The following is an 18,991-nucleotide window of genomic DNA, read 5'->3' as shown; positions in this document are numbered from 1 at the left end:
ATTTGTTTTTTTTTTTTTTTTTTTTTTAGTGTAATGATATTTACTTGATAATATGTTTTCTTTTTATTTCGCTACGAATTTTATAAAAATTTTATACAAAACGGATAGGTACATATTTACTTCCCTTAAAAAGAATTAATTATTCAATGTTCCTAGTTAAAATAATCTTTTTTAAAATCAAGTTAACGTAGATAAAAAAGAACGACGTAGATATGTATATATCACGGTCATGTAGTTACTACTTACATAACATTAATAATTACGACTAAGGATAAGGTACGCACGACTAAATAATACACGACAAAGTAAATACATATGTACATTTCACATAAGCATACGCATATGTATATACGCATAGGCAGGTACAGAATATCGGACTTCCTGTCTCATGTTTTAAAAGACGGTGTCTGAAATACCGACTTCAAACAATCAGAGTGTTTCTTATGCCCTCTGTGATTTGTTACGGTGAATTATCATTTACATTCCACTACTATACCTAATCGATAATATCGCATGCAATACGAAAATTATAAGATGGTCAAGTGGCTCCAAAAACGTGAAAACGGTGAAAACGTATTGAGTATCAGGTCTATCTTGTACTTAGTCAATGGTACGTATTCGGTGGAAGCGGTTGTCCAGTCACATGTAGGAAGGAAAGGCGAGTGAGAATACTTAGTCATATTTATACAGTAATACGAGTTCGAAATGTAAACAGATGTATGATTTAAAATTATTAAAAGTATTATCACGTTAGAAAGTTATAACTATAATTGTAAAAGTAAGTATCGTTCAAATTTTCTCGTACCATATATCATAACCTCCTTACTTTTCAGCATATGTGTGCTTGGTAGTTTTAATAAATATTATAAGCATTACGTAGTGTTTTTTAAACAATTTTAATATTAGTACATTTTGTGATATTAGAATGATGCTTTAGATAAATTACCTTAAACGATAGATATATTATTTTTCAACAGATGTCAGTTGTATCTTCAAGAGTTAGCAGTGTCTCGTCGATTCTAAAAACTCCTGGAGTTAGATCACAACTTATTAGACAATCTAATAGAGTACATTTCAAACTTCCAAAAAATCTCAAAAGTATTATCTATAATTTTGAAGCTGGTAATGGGACAAAAGATTATGAAGATTTAATATGTATTCTACGAGATTCAAATATAAAGGTATTTAAGTAATTATTGAAATAGTTTATATTATCCTAGTTTTATTCGATCGAAGATTATTCGATATTTCTAATTTGAATTTATTACTTTTCAATTTAGGACAGAGATTTAATAGGATTTTTATCGAATGTAAGACAATGTATATCGTTACTTGGTCCTATCCACAAAGTATTTGTAGAAACGCTTCTACAAATAAAATGGACAGACCGTTCTATAGATGTCACATCTGCTTACAAAGCATTTATCGAAGATTTAATTTGTATGCAAATTCATTATGCTAAAAATACAATAGACAATTTAGTTGAACAATTTAAACCAGGTATATTTTAAGAAATTATTGCTATATAAGTGGCTCTAACGATGGATTGTAACTAAAATTTTTATTTCGAGTAGATGAAGATAACGATGCTGAATGGAAAAGTGAAGAATGCAAAGAAGAAGATATTCAAAGATTAAATCATATACATAATGTCCTACAAAAAATTTTAAAAGTTGTACCAATGTAAGAATTTACTATCTTGTTTTTAGTACTTTATAAAATATGCTCTCCACCCTTCTCTCTCTCTCTCTCTCTCTCTCTCTCTCTCCCTCTCTCTCTTTCTCTCTCTCTCATAAATAATGTATGTACATAATTCATAAGTAAAATTTAAAAATATAATAATTTCTATAAAAATCTGTTTAAGGTCGAGCAAACTTCTATTGCAATCTCTTAGAGCAAGGTTCCCATATATTGTTCATGGAACTCGTACGCATCAAGTTTATGTTTATGCATTGATTCAAATAATAAGTTACGCGCCACAGTTACGATCTGATATTCTATCTCTAATTATTAACAGGTAATATCGCTGTAATCTAATTTTATCGTTTTAGGATAAAAAGCAAGTTCTTTATTGTAAATGATTTCTGTTTCATAATAGGTTAATGGTATTAGATGTAAATATACCACGTTTAGAGATAGAAAATGAAGAAGATGAAGACTTAATGGATGATAGTGAATGTGACAGTATACTTGGTAATGTGAATAATGTTGTTGAAGAAAATAATATAACAGAAACAGATAAAGTACATCCAATAGCTCATAAATTGGACATGTGTATGGAACTGATCCTAAAATACATGTACAACTGTTGTTTTATTAACGGAGTTTTACAAGTGGAATGTTTAAGAAGTCTCTATTTTGATATATTGCAAATATTTGAAACAGTAATATTACCCACGCATGCGAGTCAATACGTGCAATATATTATGTTCTATATTTGTAGTTTTAAAACAGCTGTTGCGGAGGCTTTTGTAGATTGGTTATGGCGGAAAGCATCCAATCCTAATGTACCTTCTATTATACGACAATCATCTGTAGTATATATCGCTAGTTTACTTGTTACAGCAACATTCGTTACAACTGGGTATGTTTTTAATAATATAACGCATAATACAAAAGGTATACATATAGATTTTATATATTTTATTTTTATTAGGTTAGTAAAAGCAGTCCAATTTAGAATATCCAAATGGATACATGATTATATCAACATGCAGGATCATTCAAACTATATAGAGGATGAAAATAAAGAACACGGTGTATTTTATTCTGTTTGTGAAGCACTGTTTCTTATAATTACTAAAAGGCATAATGATTATCCTGATTCGAAAAAATGTAAATACATCATTTTAATTAATATTATCATTTAATTAATATACATCTTTTTTTTAATTCTACTAACGTTCGATATTATTTGTTTATTTACTTTCAGACATGTTATATTTACAAGAGTTGGATCTAGCGAAAATTGTAACTTGTAAACTGAATCCATTGAAAGCTTGCCATCCTGAAATTGCGCATAGTTTTGCAGAAATTACCCGAATATATCAATTGGCATATTGTTATACCGTAATTGAAAATAATACACGGAATCAACTTCCTCTTTTCGATAGTAAAAAGGGGACAACACCTACAGTTGAAATCTTTTCCCCATTTAGTTCTTATACGTTACAACGAAGTGGACGGAGGATAATTCCTGTATTGCGTGATAACATTAATAGCAGGCAACATAGAACAAGTATGAAATATAGAGAAGATATTGAATACATGACTGAATATTAGATTTAGTTCTTAAAATTTAATACAGAGTGTATTTTAATATACTCTGAATTCATTTCTGTGTAATCATCATTTTAAATAAATTGAATATTTATAAAAACAATATTATACTGTTTTAGATCAGACAAATATAATATTTCTAAAATAAATCTCGAAACTTGTATAAAATGTAAAATTTTAATTTAATAAATAAGTATATGAGATTTACGCAAATTTGTTGTTACACTTATAAATTCTAATATGTAAAATAAATATTAATATGCAAAATTTCACAATTATAGAAGTAGAAAAAATATAATCTATAATTTGTATTAAATTTCTAATTACATTTAAGTACATTTTAGGTATATAGAAATATAATATAAACGCATAAAATAAAATACATAATAATATAAACGCATCTGTGAATTTTACTTCCTAGTTCCTTGTAAATTTAAAAACATCAACAATATATTTATCTTACAATTCATTTTCTCTAAAGATATTAAAATATAGAAAATAAATCGTTTGTAATAAATTGTAGTATTATAACGTGGAATTTATTATAAACTTTTGAGAAATTTCCGTTAGAAAGGTTTGACAATTATTACCTATATTCATTACTAACTCTATTCACATGCGTGAGTGAAGTAAGATTTTAACAATATAACGACTGTATCACTAAATAATGAACACGAATTAAGTATACGTTGTATTGGCGTCTCACAGAAACTGTAGTTGGCATAACATACCAAATTTCGCGCCGTTAATGTTTTAGAAAACCGGACCCGGAAATTCTACTTCAGTGACGCAGTGGCGTAATCTTTTGCGGTCTATCGGTTGCTTTGCGATTCTTTCACGTAAACGGCAACGTAAAATGGCGAATTGGAATTGTTATTTACTTGCGCGAACTATAACGAAATAACTAGAATACAATCTAAGGAATATTTACTACTGCTGAACTCGGAATTGTGTATTTATTTCTTCCTCCACAAACAACTGTAAGTATCACGGTTGTCAATTTAATAAAAAATTTATAACGTGTGCACTAGACGTCGGTTCATATTCAAGTCGGTAATTCCGCATGTTTTTTTATATGAAATTGACAATAAAATAGCTTTATACCATAGCAAAATGTAAATGTTCTTGGTGCTATTTCATTATAATTTTTGCTTAAGATAATTGAAATTTTGAAATAAGGTTATGGTAAAATGCTCAAACAGTTCTACCGTCATTCACTTCGCACGTTTCGATGTTGAATTGTAAATATATTTTATTATACATAGTAATATGTGTATTTCTAGTGCACGTGTTTACTTTTAATTTATCATTTTAATTTCTTAACGGATATATGGAAGCCAGGTCGATTTGTTTCTTTGTTTTCTAGGTTATGATTCTGTGAAATTTAACTATTTCTCATAATTGAGATATTATTTCAAATTCTCATTTTGTATTTACAAGTGTAAAAACAATAATAATGTTAGAAATCACACACAACACACACGCTCACGCACGCATGCACGCACGTACGCACTCACCTACACACACATAGTAGAGATAATTTTTACATTCAATTTTATTCTGTATTTACATACTTACATGTTATAATTCAATATTTCATATTAATTATTAACTTATATCACATGTGTTATAAAAACTCCAATAATTCGTTAGAGATTTCCTCATCTGAATTTCAATTTATCTCTTGCATTTAAATCTATTGAAAATTTATTGTAACTGTAAAATATATATTCAAATCATGTATTTTTATTGCATTGAATAATAATTATTATAGTTATTGACTATTTACAAAGTGATAATAAAAATATACAAATTTTCAAACAAAATATCTTAGAAACACATTTTTACTACAATGTTTATTTTATTAACAATACTTTATATTTTATTAAATATATTTTATTAACAAATTTCTTCTCTGTGTTCTACATTTTCGATGATTTTTTATACTTGATTAGATTTATATGGTATTATACATGTATGTTGTAAACTATATTACATTTATTCAGAAGTACTCTATGAGATACTCTATGAAGTATTTGAGTATATTAATTAAATTATTATTATTATTATTATTATTATTATTAATATATATATACTAGACAAGCTATTTCCTTAACTTAACTAGAAAATGTTTCATATGAATTTGATTTTGGGAGAGAACAAGATTTTTTTAGTTTTTTATTTAAAGGGATTTTCAATGCCAATATAATGTTTTTTAAATTGAACTATGCATTTTTTTATATATCACCTGATGCATTCTTTAACTCTCTATAAGAACAAAAGTACATATTAAAGTACTTGGGTTGAAAAATGATTAGTTTAAAAGATATTTTAATCTTAATTTTGTAAAACTTATTGTTTGGAAGACAAAGAAGTCAAACAACTTTCATATGAAATATTTTTTAGTATTTTCAATGATTAAGGAAATGTAGCGTATGTACAAATAAACAAGATATACTGTATGTATATGTGTTACATTTTTGTAAACAGAAGATATATATAAATATTTTATATTAGCGAAAATGCACAAAATTTTGGAAAATATTTAGACAATCATAAAAGTTTTAATTATATATAAATCAAACTATTATGTAAATTCTATTAGTTACTTAATGTTATTAGAAAATAGTGAAATCATTACTTTTTAATAATATAGGGGTTTTGTAGTAAACCTTTTCTTTGTTAATGAAGTATTTATAGAGGACATTAAACATCATATTCTCAATAATATATTATTTACATTTTTATTAAGCTATTGCTATTTATATGAGAATACGTATTATATATCTGATAATAGGACGTATCTCACAATGTGAAGTAAAATAAACCTAAATATATTATAAAACTTCTTAAACATTGTATAGTACAGAAAATTGTGTAATCTATTATTCACATAAATTTGTTCGTATGCTACTTAAATAATTTCAGGATCATACAAATTCTCTTTCTTAAAATTTTGCATGCTACTATAAATTAGAAAGATATTTTTGTCTATAAGGTTTATTAGAATATTTTCTTTACACAAAGAAAATAATAGCTTTTTATTGTTAAAATTGAAAATCTTTGAAGCACATGTTGTACAACAATTTTTATATAGTTTGATTATGCAACAGAAATTTATGTTTAGATTTAATTTTTGTGATAATTGCGATGTGATTTAAGGTAGTTTTACGCAATATTTAAAAAGCTGCGTGTAGGAGACTACTTAAGAAGTTTAACGTTTCACTTTATGTCTATTTATAAATAAAATAAAATATTTTTGGTATGGTTTTTATATTTCTTAATGTTATGTTTTGTAGTTCAATAAGATCTTGTTCTAGTTTCTATATACATATATAATATACACCTATTTTAAACATCTATCATAATACATGAAATGTAATTAAAAAAAAGATTTTATAAAGTGAATAGTAAAGTATTAATTTAAGAAAAAGTATAATTGCCATTAAGTTTGGGAATAAATTACTTTTTGCAAATATGTGATTTTTTATCTCTAATTGGTATATGTAATTCTTTTGATATAGGTAAACAGTTTTATCATCAGTAATGTTATTATTCTTTGGTTTTACAAATGTGAACAAAAATTTAATATGACATGCATTCCAAAAAGCAGAGATACAAACATATATTATCATTAACCAAGGTTAATTTAACCTGATCTAATATTACAATACATTTTTATTTTTAATGTTTGTTTATGTATTTTTATCTTCACATTTTCTATGAAGTAATAAAGCTTAACTTATGTAAACATATATCATAGAGAAACACAAGTAATCTTAAATTACTTTTAATAGGTTTTATTGTGCAGATACTAATTCATCGTTCTACAGATATGATACTGATGGACTGGTGTAATTTGGCATAGTAGTGACATTGATTCATTTGATCTACATTGATTGACAAAAAATCATATTTGCAAGCATTTAAGTCTTAAATACTATGGCACAATATTATAATTTCGTGACCAATGCCAGTGGTACATTAACACTTGAAGAAGTGCAGAGAATTTGCTCTGTTGAGGGACAAAGTGTACAATTAGTTGTTGAAGACATAAATAATGGTGGTAATGGTTCTCAACAATTTTTGGCTTATACCACTGCACCACAAAACAGCGGGCAAGCGATATTTTCACAGCAAATTAATTTAGGGAGTCAAATTTCTGCAACACAATTGGATCAAGGGTAATTTGTGCGCATGCATTTTAATTATCCAAATATTGAAGTAGCAGTGTAGTATCTTCGTGCTTTTAGTCTTTTTTGTGTGTGTCTGTGTGTGTGTGTGTGTATATATATATATATACACACACACACATCACACACATTAATATACATATTGCAATATAAAAACTATTAGATACTCGAGGAAAACAAAGGGGGTATTGGTATGTGGTGCTTATTATGAAAATTAAATATCAATTATTCAGCATGTTATTAGAATATAACAAATATTTTTATTCATGTTGCATTGTGAAAATATATTTTATAGTATGTAATATGATTGCAATTATATAATAATTTAAATAAATTATTTTAATTACACACAATTTTGTAAATAGATCTATATAATTTCATGTATATGTATAATGTGTTTAGAATAAAATTATATTCTGTCAGCATTTAAATTTGTAATTCTAACAGACAATTATGTCTGTTTTGATATGTTTTATAGAAATATAGCATATTAATAAAAACTTCTTAAGGTTGTCTTCTAGTTATATATGTAGAAACATGATGTATTAAAAAAATTATGAATTTGCTTCTGTTAATAAAATTATTAAGAATAATAGTGCATTGTTTATTTGTAACACTGAAATGTAAATTTAAAATATATTACACTAGTATATATATATACACACATATATGTGTATATGTATATGTATATGTGTATGTTATGTATTGTACATGTGTGCCTCAAAGAAATCTTTTGTAATTATACAGTAGGTTTTCTAGCTGATTTAATAATGAAATATTGTATTTAGGTGATCTAAATCATAGTAAATTTATATAAGCATGTGAAATCTGGGCATATCATATCAATTCCATTATTCACTTTGTATCACTTCAGGAAATGAGTAACAACAAACAAGTATAGAAATGTAACACAACAAGTAATTGTAATTATATCATTCATTCACTGAATATCGAATGTATTAATAATTTGCTAAAATTATAAAATATCATATATTTATAATCATATAACATGATAGGAACACATAACTATGAAAGAATAAACCAATTTCAAATATAAAGTATAATATACACTAATAAACCAAATATTTTTAAATAATAATATGATGATGAAATATATGTTTCTGAACTTCTTTATTTTACTAAATATTAACATATATTTGCCATTTGTTTTGAAATTTGTTTTCCTTAAATTTTTTTTTAATGATTTATATGCATCTGTTAGCTCTATGGGTTCTATAATTAATTGTTCACATAACAATAATATTACCAAACTCATCTTTAAAAGTTCGTATGCAATAAGCTTTAATACAAGTACACTAAAATGTACTTTCTATTAATATAATCCATTTAATAGTATTTGCGTTAAAGTATCATGGTACTGACCTTATAAAATTAAGAATTTCGTATTTGGTAATATAGTATTTGTATCAGAATATATATGAAATGGAAGAATTAATTATATTTTATAGAATGCAATTAAAAATATAGCAATGCACCCCTTTTTCCTCGTGCTTCTCACTTATAAACATTATACATATAATTGACATGTAGGGACCATAAAACGTATCTTTAATCGCAATTTATTTATGTGTTATCAGAACCATTCATTAGAAATATATTTAGTTGATTTATAAATGTATTCTAATGACTCAGACAAGTAGTTTGCACTATTTTGTTAAAATATTTGCTATTTTGAGTTTTCTCATATTTCAACTTATTGGAATGATGCATTTTTACTTTCAGACAAAACGTTTTTATAATCAAAACAAATACAAATGAATTAACTTCACCCCAAGGTATATTAAAGGCTACAGCAGTAAATGATAATACTGTAGGAGGGAATATTGTAAACATTGTGGACAATAAAGGTAAATTTAATGAATTTGTATAGTATCTTAATAGTATATTAAATCCAAGAATTTACAGTAATATGTAAAAGGAAGTGTTTTATGGTTACAATGAAAGAGTAAAGCAACTTATAAGAACATTGTATTCTTATTTAGGTTCTAAAACATTTATAGGTTGTAATAATGATGGACAACAAATACAATGGATAAAAATGCAAGAAAATAGTATTAATGTAAATGCAGTTTCAAAACAGAATGCATTGATATCAGAAAAAATTCAAACTGGCAATTTAAATGAAAATCAAAATAATACTTCTTCACAAGTAAGTGTAGAGAATCATAATAGTTTTATTTTGCAAATTATTAAGTGCAATAACAGTTATATATTTTTAGAATTTTCTACATGGACTTTGTGAATTATCTTCATCGAATACTGAAACTGTAAAAAGAAAACCACTTAAATCATACCAAAACAGAAATCGATTATCAACAAATAGTGTACAAATAGGAACATCATCCATTGACAAGGTGAATGTAACAAATAACATTGGAACTCAAATACCAAACGCTAATGCGTCTATCAGAGCATCTACACCACTTTGTAATAAAACAATTAGTCCCATTGGACAGAATGTGACACAAATTTCTACACAAGTACATTCTCCTTTGAGTACAGTTCATAGTAGACCTCCAGCACCTACCTTGCCAAAAAGTTCCTCAAAAGTGCAACAGCCTAAAATGGAACAAACAAGATTAAAACAATTGCAAAATCAAAGACAAGTGCAAAATGATCAAAGATTACAAGGAAATAATATGCAGAGATTATCAAATATTGCTTCACAATCAGTGCAAAGTTCATTAAATAATCCACGGCAACAAACAACTACAAATTCAGTACACCAAAAACAAATGTCATCGTTATCACAATTACAATTTCAAAAACAAACCACACCGCAAAAATCTCAGTACGAACCATCACCACGTTCACCTCCATCTCAAAATGTGCTTAATACTATGGATGTTGAATCTCTGGAATCTTCATCACTCAATGAAAAAGACCCAATAAATCAACAAAGTTTTTCTTCGCAAACTGATTCAGAAAATGGTTCTACTGAAAGTATAGCTTATCTTGAGAAAGTTATTCATAATCCAACAAATACTAAAGTTCAACCTCAAATACAGGGAAATACTGCAAAAATGTTAGTTATGCTTTCGAATGGTGAACAGAGATTAATTACATTTGACATACCTAATGAAGATTGTACAGTTCAAGATTTACTGGAACAGGTATGTTTAATAGTTACCAAAAGAAATTTTACAAAAATTATTAATTGAATTAATTAAAAATCATTTGTATTTGTAGGCAAATATTGTATTTTGTGGAAAAACAAGTGTCTCTTTAGTTTCCGATCCTATGTTGGGTATCAATTACATTGTAGAAGCTGGGCCTGGTGCAGTTGCTTCGTATGATACGGGTGAAAATGATAGTTCTCAAGATAGTGCAAATACTAATTTAGACAATTCTCATAGGTAAGCTTTTAAATATATCACTGATTGAAGTTAACACATAAAATATTTTTATATATTATATTGAACATTTCAGTTTGCCAGATGAGAATAGTAATCCTGTACAACAAAATGAGGTAAGTTGTAATTTTTTAGTTTTATACTGGTTTATGTAACAACTTCTCATAATATATAAAAAATTTATTTAATTCTTGGTTTGTAGTAATAGAGTTTATATAAACATTTTTATAATTATGTATTTTATATTTATGCATAAAAAGCAGTAACACAGTAAGCATGTTTTGCTTAACTAAAATGAAATCATGCTAGAGAAGTATCCAATGTCTTTTTGAAGGAATAATAAACTAAAAATTATTTTAATTTTGATCTATGAAATAAAATATATTACATAGATGTATATATTTTTTAAGCCTAGCTTGTAAGCTAGTTTGTAACTGCACTAAAAATCTATAAAATTTGTTACGTCGCGTGAGTCGGTACCTGCGACGTCCCTCATGGTCAGGCCGCCGAGGCCTGCACATCGTCACACTGACCCGCAATAAACCCAAGGAATCACCATAGCCCACATCTGTTAACAATAAAGTTATATTCTTTGCACACATTCGGTCTATGAGTGGTCCCTTAAATGGGTCCTTAGGTTTATTGCACGCTCGTACTCATTACGGAGAAAGCGAAGGTTTGCCCAGCGAGGTAGTGGGTTTTTCCCAAGGACAGAAACAAACGTGATTCATATTTGCCGAGGACTGTCCCCTCGTATTTAATTCATTAACATTGGGAATACCCAATGGGCATCGCGGATCGTTACCCTCACTTTTCTATCGAAAAGTGTGAACTACGAATCCGCGTTCTTAGTTCATCAAGGATACACCCACGACGAGCTTTCTTCCTAAATAGTACGAGACGGGTCAATCACTGTTCTACTAACCCTCAGACAGTCAAGCACTGCTCTAAGATCCCTTGGACAGTCAAGTCCACCGTTCCACTAGTCCTCGGACAGTCAACTTCAAGTTCTAACATGTCAGTCAAGTTCTCGCCTCTATAACTACCACGTCTAGCAACCTTCGGGTTCATCAACACGCTTTCCAAACACGGTCTGTTCACATCAAGTAGTGTAATCCAGTATAAATAAATATATATATAATATAACTGTGAAGTCCAGTTATATTCCAATCCAATCACCCCTTATTCTCCCACAAGAAATAAGGGGATCGTCTAATTCGTGGTGTTGATTCGTGCAATCGTAGCGGGAATTTACGACTCCCGTTGACGCGCTATAACGCGACCGTCTCCCCGCGACTGGACGAAAATACAAAATTTCTATGAATGTTAACGTCATAACTAAGTTATATAACTTAGTTATAGAAACAATAACAAATCAAATTATCATAAGAATTATATGAAAAATAAATGTCATAAATAAGTAATATATAAATTTTGGTTGATACATGAATTTTTAATGCAATTAATACGTGAATTGATTGAACCATTTTTTCATGGAAATGTTTATATAACACACCTCTTCGTATTTGTAATGATTGATATTGCATGCAAGTAACAAATTATTTAATATTGACGAAACAGTGTGTAAAATGCATGAAGCATCTTTTTAAATTGCTTATATATTTAAACATTGAAAAGCTACACATAGAGATTAATTTTAGGGAGTAATTACATATCAAATTTCTCTTTCTAAATCTAAATAATAAATTCTAAATTTATTATCTTAATTTCAAATCTACGTATAACAATATAAGTGTAACATCTATCATGTATTGTTAAATCTATATATTAAATGATATAGTTATATTGTTAAGTATAAGTGTAAATTAGATATTTAATTTTTATATTTTGGCTGAGAATGTTTTTTGCATGAAATTTAAATTTTTATTTCATTAAAGGCATATACATAGCATTTCTAAAAATTTTAACGGAATTACTGACAAAAATTATAATATTAATTAGAAACATCATATAAATCATCATTTACATACATTATTTGTCATACAGACAAATACTATTATTGAAACGATTAAATGAACGAAAATGTAGAATGTAGAATATTAAAATTATGACTACAGTGCACACATTGAATAATCCACGTTTTTCGTAAATTTTAATCATTCTGTTATCATAGTACAATTATATTTATTTATAATACGGTAACATATTATATAACAATGAATTTTATTTTTTTTTATATTTAATAAAGATATATTTTTAATATGAATGTATTTTTCATATCTTTTATTTATTATTTTCGATATGTATTGCAGGAACCTATATACATTGATGGAATGTTGGCTGTCTGTTCTCATTGTGGTATCAGTTCTATTGACTTTAATCGATGTCTAAGATGTAAAAGAAAATTGCCCAAAGATGTGAAATCTATATCAATGACAACAATGGGTATGCAAGAAAAGAGAGAAACTATGCTAACTATTGACGTAAGGATTATAAGGCTCTAAGAAATCAATATTCTAGATCTATCTAAGATTAAAATTTGTGATATTAACTTGTCACCTTTGTGTAAATTTAATTTAAAGTCCATTGTAATATCTATTGTACGAAATGTAATATAAATACTTTATGATACAAATATAATTTATAATATAAATTTTTAGGTTTATATTATTATGTTTTATTTTATAATTTTTTATAGACTTTTTACAAGAAAAATAACGAACGAAATTCATCGGCAAAATTAGAGAAATTGGAGCGAGATGGGTCTGTGTATAAACGTGGAAGGGGAAGAGGAAGAGGCGGCGTTTCAAGACCAAGGCCTATTCATAAAGAGCCAGGTAGAAAAAATAATTTATATGATTTTATTCAACGATACAATATTATCTTGTGTAAGTTTAAACAGTATGGCTGAACATCTCTGTTGCATCTGAATATAGCAGAAAGAAAAATGAGCAAAATAACACAATTTTCCAAAAGGAAATATGATAGTGGAAGGAATATTTTTCTCAAGGTCATCAATATTTTTTTAAATGGAACCATATGTTTTGTTTAGTGCTTGAACTAAAGAGAAATTAAAAACAAAAATCAATGGTATGTATTTACATTGTATGCCTAACACATTGCGAGATATTTGATGTGAAAGATATATAGAAATAAATGCTTAAGAAATACTTATTTGAATGTACATCCTAACTTTACTACTTTGTATATTTGACACATTATTCAAGTAATATCTACAATACAATCATGTCTACACAAGAGATTATATTCATGATTAAAAGTGATTTATTGTTTAAAATCATAATAATGTGAAGTAACATATTTAACTTCTTTTGATTACTTGTTAAATGATCCATGACGATAACACTCATGTTAATAATGACATAATTTATATAGTAAACACTACTACATATACATATGTATTAATTTTCATTATTATTATTGTTATACGTCTAAACATGCTAAACGTCTAAAATATTAAGAAGTTTATGTTTCTTTAAATTTGTAAATTTTTTTAAACTTTATATTTTCTTCTTTTTTTTTTTCGAATTTTTCGGAACTATAAATGTGTTGTAGGTCTCGTCTCATATATTATTTCGCGATGTGTCTAAATATATAAATAAGTTAACACTTTCTTTTTCTTTTTTATTGTAATGCTAGAGGTTTGAATAAAGGCATTAATAATTTAGAAAAACATGGAACGAATGACCTTGGGAAAAATACTGTTTCTATTATTGTATTTTTATGTCTTACAATTAAATCGAATAATCTTTATTGCTATAATTATGTTTATATGTAACAAAAATTTCGAAGTGAATTCTTTTAAATATCTTATGACATACAGACAGCTCAGACATGATATTTCTTATACAGAGTGTCTGACAATATCATCTGACGAAGAGGACGAAGGCAAAGTTAAAAGATCGGACGGCTCTAGGAACAATATATTTTCAAACGACGCAACTAATAGTTTTAGTGAAGAAATGGAAACCATTCTTGAGAAGGAACCAGTAATTACGAACAATTCTACTTCCAGCATGAGTTCTGATTATGCTATGGAGAGTGAAGATATTAAAGGTATCTTGCAATATGCTTTATATTTTACGTATTTTACAATTTATTGCAATTAATACAATTCCAATTTATTGCATTTTGAATGTAATTATATATAAAATGAGAAAATGTGAAAATAAATATTTTCAGATAATTCTCTTCAATCTCCACATACTTCTTTGTTGTGTCGAACAGTAAGGATAGGATCTTATAAATATGTTCCTCGAGAGAGAGTCATAATCTCGCAAACTGGAGTAAGATTTGGTGTACCCCTATTAGAGGATGGTAATCTTTTACTAATTATTATATGTTCATAATTATATGTTATTTTGATAGGTATTTGTCATATAAAAATATTGGCGCATTTTTATTACAGATAAAACTTTTGTAGCATTAGAAGTTAAAATCCAAGATATAGTAAAAGTGCTAATACATTTTGGCAAAGCAATGCCAGTGCTTTTCTTTTATACTTCTACTAATACTGGAGCTATGATTCGCGAATTATTAGGAATGCAAGATCCAAAAGGGCCATATTATGATCCTGCTGGAAAAGGTATCAGCTTTAAAATATATTATAGTTTATAATATATTTTACATACACGCGCGCGCGCGTGTGTATTCGATAACGAATACGCTGTCAACAGGATGACGATTGCGATTTTGAACTCGACGTACGTGTTCACTGGACTAATCGAACTTATCGGATTGAGAGTCCAAGCGAAACTGCCCTTGCATACTCCTCTCCGTATCTCTCTGTATCCCTCGGGTCAATCTTTGTTTTTAAGCAGTTATTTAATTACTTTATTTTACCTCTGTTAGATACACGTCTCTCCCGTGATCATGGCTACGTTCAGTGACCCGTTATGTCACTTCGAGCCCAAGTTCACTGTCATAAATCTCGGACAATCATAATTGACTTAACTCATAAACAGCTATTTTTCAGTTTTATTGTTTAAGTACGGCTATAATAAAAAGTCTGGACTATATATATAATTATAAATATATTGTTAATTATAAATAGAATGTTAACATTTTTACAGACCATACACATAAACGGATAACTTTGCTACCAGAGAAATTATCCGAAGAATCGAAAGTTGTGCTAAAATCTTTGTTTTCACGAAGACGCTTGTTAGAAGAATTAAGCTCAAAGGAGGCAAATGATATTCTTGTACGAGCATCGCCGAAAGATGTGTGTAATATATGTTATTGATAAGTATGTAAAATTACTATCTCTCAAATATAATTTGTTTTCTTTCAGAAGCTAAAAATACAAAGTTCATCTAGAAAGGAAAATCAAACTGGAACGACAACTAATTCAAATGTCAATGGTGGTATACAAACGTAAGAAACAAATTTAATTATAGAATTAGAATAAATAATCATATTTATACTATTTCTTTTTTCTTTATTTTTATTTTACTTAGGAACAAGTTGATAGTTACAATTAATTTTTTAAATTGAAACTTCTACCTTTTATTATATTTATAGTTTCTATAACTAATATTGAAACTTCTTCATTCTCGGGATATTCTTCAAAGTTGGTCAAATAAATGTTAACATAATCTGTTCCTCCTAATATTCTCCACTTTTGTTTGAAACATTTCCTTTTTACAATTAACAGTTTTCACTTTTCGTATAATGTACGATTTGTTATTTACAGAATAACTGTATATCCTCCACCACCTGCAAAAGGCGGTATAGCGATTAATACTGAGGATTATTTATGTCTTGGGGAGGATCAGTTTTTAAACGATGTAATTATAGACTTCTATCTAAAATATTTGACATTGGAGGTGTTATCAGAATCTGATCAACATAGAACTCATGTATTCAGTTCATATTTTTATAAACGATTAACAAGTCCACATGCTCAAGCAGGTGAAAGTAATGTACCTCTTTCACCCGCTGCCAAGAGACACGCAAGAGTACAAAAGTGGACGAAAAACGTTAACATATTTGAGAAAGATTTCATTATAATACCTATAAATGAACAGTAAGTAGTTATCTTTCTCAAATGCTCAATTCCGTTTCTATGTCTCTATTTAATCTAAAATATTTCCAAATGACATTTATGATGTGCCCATTAATAATATTACAGTGCCCATTGGTTTTTGGCTATTATCTGTTTCCCTGGTTTAGTGGGTAAAGTTTTTGCACAGCCAAAACGAAGCGACGAAAATGATGTTCGCAAGACTGTACAAAAAAGTAAAACATTAAAGGAAGTAAAACTACAAGCTGTTACGATTGGAAGTACAACTCTCAAACCAGTGACAACTACTGTGACTATAGATCAAGGTGATGATGGTTCAGAAAGAGACGAAGCTGAAGGTGATGACGAAGAAATGGAGATGGATAGCGAAGATGATGTAAGTGTGCCGCAAACTAAGTTATGTTTTAATATAGATTATAACAAATTATAAATGTATCAAAGTATATGCTATTGGCAATTTCTAATGTAGGATGAATCAGAAAATGCAGAAAATAAAGGTTTATCTCCGAATGTCGAACCAAATATACAACAGGAGAAAGAGAATATAAAAGTGTAAGTATTTGCATATACTTTTGAAACAAGTGAAGTTTCAAATAGGATACTATATTTATTTCATATTTTTATTTTATTTTTTTTGTAGACCCTGCATATTAATATTTGACTCTCTTGCGGGGGCAAGTAGAGCACGCGTAGTAGCTACGTTAAGGGATTACTTAAGCTGTGAGTATGTTGCAAAAATGGGAAATGAGAAAGTGTTTTCGAAAGATACTATTAAAGGAGCATCGTTGAAAGTTCCTCAGCAATCAAATTTCACTGATTGCGGATTATATGTATTACAATATGTAGAGAGCTTCTTTAAAGTAGGTTTATTTTTTTAACTTATATCATTGGTATAATTGGTAGACGAGGTAGCATTACAAATTGTACAATAATAAATTTTTATTCCAGAATCCCATTAAAGATTATACGTTGCCAATAAAGACACTGAAAAATTGGTTCGAGGAAATAGTTGTAACAAGGAAAAGGGAAGAACTCTCTAAACTATTGATTAACTTAATGATCGCAGGAAAAGGAGATAGAAACATAACAATACCAACTGTAAATTTTCCCACGCAAGATGGTAAACTGAAAACTAAGGCTGAGAATCACGTCGATATAAAATCTGTGAAAACAGATGTCGAAGATAAGAAAAAGCCTATACTAGATGGGGAAAATCGTATTAGTAATAATATGCCAAATCAAACAGAAAATACAGAACCAACTACTGAGGTAGTTGGTAGAACTACATACCAGATCATTCCGTATTCTCCATGTACAAGTTCTAATTCATCCGAAAGTAATTCAACAGAAATGTTTACTGAGACTAAGACTCCGCATCCAAGGTAAATACAAAATTTTACAATTTAAACTATTGTTAAATACATATTATTCTGCGATAAAACCGACAAACTTTGATTAATTAATTTTTATCGTAGATCATCAAGCGAAACAATGTCCTACTTAAAGTCAAAACGGATTTCCAGGTTAATGATAAAAACTGAGAATCAAGATGATTCTCAAGTGGCCAAAAAGCACAAAGGAGAGTCATTTGATTCTTGTAAATAAATGTTACTTTCTTTTTTACAATGATAAAGTTAGTCCACACTCATAAATAAACATGGAATCATTTACCTATGTAATAAATGTAGTTTATACTTCATAAAACGAATAAAAACATCCAATCATAACTATATACACTGAAAGTTTTATTTGCTTTTATAACGATTATCTTTGTGTTAATCAGAAATAGACAATCGTATTATAGAATTTATTTATCATTTGCGCTTTAAAGATATTTTTGTAATCTCAAGTAGTCAAAACATTTAGTAATTTAAATACGTAAAACTAAGTATTTAGTTGATCGGTTGAGCGTTAAATTCGTACTTCCATTCGGGCATACCGATTTCATTTCGTTACAATTCAGGCCAACTAACTGTATCAATGTCGTTATGGTGTAGAATTTACTGCATTCGGTAGTCTGAATTGTTTGGAAACAAACGAATGTTACGAAATTAAAAATTTATAACCCATCAGATCAAATTATTCTTTAAAGGTTGTAATTCTTCTACACGCGTACATAAATTTGCTTTTCGATTTTT

At 28.0% G+C, this 18,991-nt stretch overlaps 2 protein-coding genes across 6 annotated transcripts; both read left to right on the top strand.

The window, feature by feature from the left end:
* Nucleotides 1-603: 603 nt before the first annotated feature.
* Nucleotides 604-3,492, top strand: Tif-ia (RNA polymerase I-specific transcription initiation factor RRN3 homolog Tif-IA). The gene is made up of 8 exons (XM_072006477.1): nucleotides 604-778; nucleotides 978-1,181; nucleotides 1,281-1,500; nucleotides 1,575-1,683; nucleotides 1,865-2,017; nucleotides 2,099-2,584; nucleotides 2,657-2,835; nucleotides 2,933-3,492. The coding sequence occupies exons 2-8, from the start codon at nucleotides 978-980 to the stop codon at nucleotides 3,280-3,282; spliced, it is 1,701 nt and encodes a 566-aa protein (XP_071862578.1). The 5' UTR covers nucleotides 604-778; the 3' UTR covers nucleotides 3,283-3,492.
* A 575-nt stretch (nucleotides 3,493-4,067) lies between these two features.
* LOC139989116 (uncharacterized) lies at nucleotides 4,068-18,585 on the top strand. 5 transcript variants are annotated; one of them, XM_072007092.1, is made up of 20 exons: nucleotides 4,068-4,259; nucleotides 7,113-7,463; nucleotides 9,216-9,340; nucleotides 9,476-9,642; nucleotides 9,713-10,606; nucleotides 10,683-10,849; nucleotides 10,923-10,962; nucleotides 13,120-13,290; nucleotides 13,506-13,644; nucleotides 14,681-14,884; nucleotides 15,011-15,145; nucleotides 15,237-15,413; nucleotides 15,901-16,052; nucleotides 16,122-16,204; nucleotides 16,524-16,856; nucleotides 16,962-17,229; nucleotides 17,323-17,405; nucleotides 17,494-17,713; nucleotides 17,802-18,235; nucleotides 18,329-18,585. In XM_072007092.1, exons 2-20 carry the CDS (start codon nucleotides 7,222-7,224, stop codon nucleotides 18,456-18,458), a joined length of 4,164 nt encoding a protein of 1,387 aa, XP_071863193.1. In that variant the 5' UTR covers nucleotides 4,068-4,259; nucleotides 7,113-7,221; the 3' UTR covers nucleotides 18,459-18,585. The 5 variants fall into 5 exon arrangements, with proteins under 5 accessions (XP_071863193.1, XP_071863192.1, XP_071863194.1 ...); XM_072007091.1 differs by having other exon boundaries at nucleotides 7,091-7,463; XM_072007093.1 differs by having other exon boundaries at nucleotides 7,077-7,463; nucleotides 16,125-16,204.
* The last annotated feature ends 406 nt before the right edge of the window (nucleotides 18,586-18,991 follow it).

This window comes from Bombus fervidus, chromosome 7 (genome assembly GCF_041682495.2).
Source record: "Bombus fervidus isolate BK054 chromosome 7, iyBomFerv1, whole genome shotgun sequence".
NCBI classification, from domain to species: domain Eukaryota; kingdom Metazoa; phylum Arthropoda; class Insecta; order Hymenoptera; family Apidae; genus Bombus; species Bombus fervidus.
Note: the sequence above shows the minus strand (reverse complement) of the source record. Positions and strands in the feature narration are given on the sequence as shown.

Bases quoted from the DNA above. Each gene is read 5' to 3' on its own strand.
- Tif-ia (XM_072006477.1), top strand. From the start codon at position 978: ATGTCAGTTGTATCTTCAAGAGTTAGCAGTGTCTCGTCGATTCTAAAA. The intron at 1,684-1,864 runs GTAAGAATTTAC...AATCTGTTTAAG, and splicing joins ATTTTAAAAGTTGTACCAAT to GTCGAGCAAACTTCTATTGC. The intron at 2,585-2,656 runs GTATGTTTTTAA...TATTTTTATTAG, and splicing joins GCAACATTCGTTACAACTGG to GTTAGTAAAAGCAGTCCAAT.
- LOC139989116 (XM_072007092.1), top strand. From the start codon at position 7,222: ATGGCACAATATTATAATTTCGTGACCAATGCCAGTGGTACATTAACA. The intron at 10,607-10,682 runs GTATGTTTAATA...TTGTATTTGTAG, and splicing joins TTCAAGATTTACTGGAACAG to GCAAATATTGTATTTTGTGG. The intron at 17,406-17,493 runs GTAAGTATTTGC...TTTTTTTTGTAG, and splicing joins GAGAAAGAGAATATAAAAGT to ACCCTGCATATTAATATTTG.